The sequence below is a fragment of the Protobothrops mucrosquamatus genome, unplaced genomic scaffold (genome assembly GCF_001527695.2).
Source record: "Protobothrops mucrosquamatus isolate PMUCROS unplaced genomic scaffold, P.Mucros_1.0 scaffold3647, whole genome shotgun sequence".
Classification (NCBI taxonomy): domain Eukaryota; kingdom Metazoa; phylum Chordata; class Lepidosauria; order Squamata; family Viperidae; genus Protobothrops; species Protobothrops mucrosquamatus.
Genome location: NW_015389608.1, coordinates 272 through 3263, shown reverse-complemented (window position 1 = coordinate 3263; position 2992 = coordinate 272). Strand labels below are relative to the sequence as shown.

General features: G+C 45.1%; 1 protein-coding gene across 1 annotated transcript in view; it reads left to right on the top strand.

Moving 5' to 3' along the window:
- LOC107297999 (vacuolar protein sorting-associated protein 53 homolog) overlaps window positions 1-745 on the top strand; it is a 39406-nt gene extending 38661 nt beyond the window's left edge. The window contains exon 14 of the mRNA XM_015827362.1: window positions 499-745. Coding sequence (XP_015682848.1) covers window positions 499-745 — 247 coding nt within the window. The remainder of the gene's footprint in view (window positions 1-498) is intronic.
- The last annotated feature ends 2247 nt before the right edge of the window (window positions 746-2992 follow it).

Here is a 2992-nt window from a genome sequence, read left to right as displayed (position 1 = left end):
GCCTCCAGAAGTGCTGAATGCTCCAACACTGGAAGTTTTTAAGAAGAAACTGGACAGCCATTTGTCCGAAATGGTATAGGGTTACCTGCCTGAGCAGGGGGTTGGACTTGATGACCTCCAAGGTCCCTTCCAACTTTATTATTATTATTATTATTATTATTATTATTATTATTATTATTATTATTATTATTATTATTATTATTATTATCATCATCATCATCATCATCATCATCATCATCATCATCATCATCATCATCATCATCATTTGCCCATCTCACTGTCAAGCAACTCTGGCTGGCTTACACATTTATAAAAGCACCCTATGTAACAATCAGAACATTAAAAACATTAGGCATTAAAACATTGAAAGTTAACGAAAATAAAAAGGATAAACAGGGAGGGATGTGTAAATGAGGCAGGGGTGGGAATGTTCTCCTAACTCTGTACATTTCTTAAACAAACAAATACAATTGTGTTTCTGCTCTCATGGGACATCAGAAACCTCGGAGAGCTGATTGACCGCTTCGTGGGGGACTTCAAAGCCCAGGGACCCCCCAAGCCGAACGTGGACGAGGGCGGTGCCGTTCTGCCCAGCTGCGCTGACCTCTTTGTCTATTACAAGAAGTGCATGGTCCAGTGCTCGCAGCTAAGCACCGGGGAGCCCATGATTGCCCTCACCACCATATTCCAGAAATATCTGCGGGAATACGCCTGGAAGATCCTCTCCGGAAATTTACCCAAGTAAGTTTTGAATTGAATTGAATTGAAGTGAATGCAGTAGTCCTTGACTTACAACAGTTCGTTTAATGGCCATTTGAAGTTACAATGGCACTGAAAAAAGGGACTTAAGACCACTTTTCATACTTACTATGATCATTATAGCATCCCCACGGTCACGTGATCAAAATTCGGACGCTTGCCAACTGGCTCACATTTATGACGGTTGCAGTGTTCCTGGGGTCACGAGATCCCCCTTTGCGACCTTCTGACAAGCAAAGTTAATGAGGAAGCCAGCTTCACTTAAAAACCGTATTACTATCTTAACAATTGCAGTGATTCACTTAACAACCGTGGCGAGAAAGGTTGTAAAATGGGGGCAAAACTCATTTAACAACTGTTACTAACTTAACCTCCCATCGGCCGGTACGCTCCCACAGAGTGGGTCTCCTCAGGGTTCCGTCAGCCAGACAGTGCCGGCTGGCGACCCCCAGGGGGAGGGCCTTCTCGGTGGGAGCTCCCACCCTCTGGAACAAACTACCCCCAGAGATCCGGGTGATCCCGGATCTCGCTTCCTTCCGCCGCGCCCTTAAGACATGGCTATTTCAACTAGCAGGACTGGCCTAAGGGGCAATTTTTAGCGGGGTTTTAAAAATGGGGGCAAAACTCATTTAACAACTGTTACTAACTTAACCTCCCACAGACCGGTACGCTCCCACAGAGCGGGCCTCCTCAGGGTGCCGTCGGCCAAGCAATGTCGGCTGGCGACCCCCAGGGGGAGGGCCTTCTCTGTGGGTGCCCCCACCCTCTGGAACGAACTACCCCCCGAGATCCGGACGATTCCGGATCTCCTAACCTTCCGCCGCGCCCTCAAGACATGGCTTTTTCAGCAGTCGGGACTGACCTAGGGTGAATTTTTAAATAGGGACAATTTTAATGATTTTAATAAGACACAGCTATAAATATTTGGTTTTTAATTGGCTTTTACAGGGGAAATGTTTTGTATTGTTTTTAATATGCTGTGAGCCGCCCTGAGTCCCATGGGGAGAAGGGCGGCATATAAGTTAAATAAAAAAAAAAATAAAAATAAAAAAAAAAATAATAATTTTAAATTACAAAGGCCTATCAAATATTTCATTTTAATTATATTTTTAACGATAGTATTGTGGTATTTTTTGTATTTGTTTTTATCAGGCTGTCAGCCGCCCTGAGTCCGCAAGGAGAAGGGCGGGGTAAAAATTCAATAAATAAATAAATAAATAAATAAATAAATAAATAAAATAAACAACTGCAGTGATTCCCTTAACCAATGCAGCAAGAAAAGTTGTAAAACGGGGCAAAATTCAGTTCCCGAATGTCTCACTTCACAACAGAAATGTTGGGCTCAATTCTGGTTGTAAGTTGAGGACTACCTGTATTTTATTTGGCCAGGTGTAATTAGACACACAAGGAGTTTGTGTCCAGTGCAGAAGCTCTCCGTGTACATACAAAGCAACAGAATAAAATAATAACAATACCAATAAAAAGGGAGAGTAAAGAAGATAATAAGAAGGATAAATAATATCACTATAGCCAGAATTCAGTGTTCAGCAGGATGTTAAGTAAATACAACAGTCGTAAGATTGTAATTTGAGGATGACATACGTGCATTGTTTTTGATGGTTGCGACTCCCATCCAGAAGGATCGCGAGTCGTGCGGCATGCAAGTTGTATAAATCAGAGTTCCCCAACCTTTTGGGCACCAGGGACCGGTTCCGTGGAGAGAGGTTTTCCCGCGGACCGGAGGGGGCGTGGTTTTGTCTACTGCCTGCATCCCGCAGATGGGGCTTTGCTTGTTTGTGCGGACTGGTTGCTGACGTGCGACGGACCGGGTGTTGGGAAATGTTGTTGTTGTTAGTTGCAAAGTCGTGTCCGACCCATCGCGATCCCATGGACAATGTTCCTCCAGGCCTTCCTGTCCTCTACCATCTTCTGGAGTCCATTTAAGCTCACGCGTCCTGCTTCAGTGACTCCATCCAGCCTCCTGATTCTCTGCCGTCCCCTTCTTCTATTGCCCTCCATCTTTCCCAGCATCAGGCTCTTCTCCAGTGAGTCCTCCCTTCTCATTAGGTGGCCAAAGTACTTGAGTTTCCACTTCAGGATCTGGCCTTCTAAAGAGCAGTCGGGGTTGATCTCCTCTAGGACTGACCGGTTGGATCGCCTTGCAGTCCAGGGGACTCGCAGGAGTCTTCTCCAGCACCAGAGTTTAAAGGCCTCCATTCTTTGACGCTCAGCC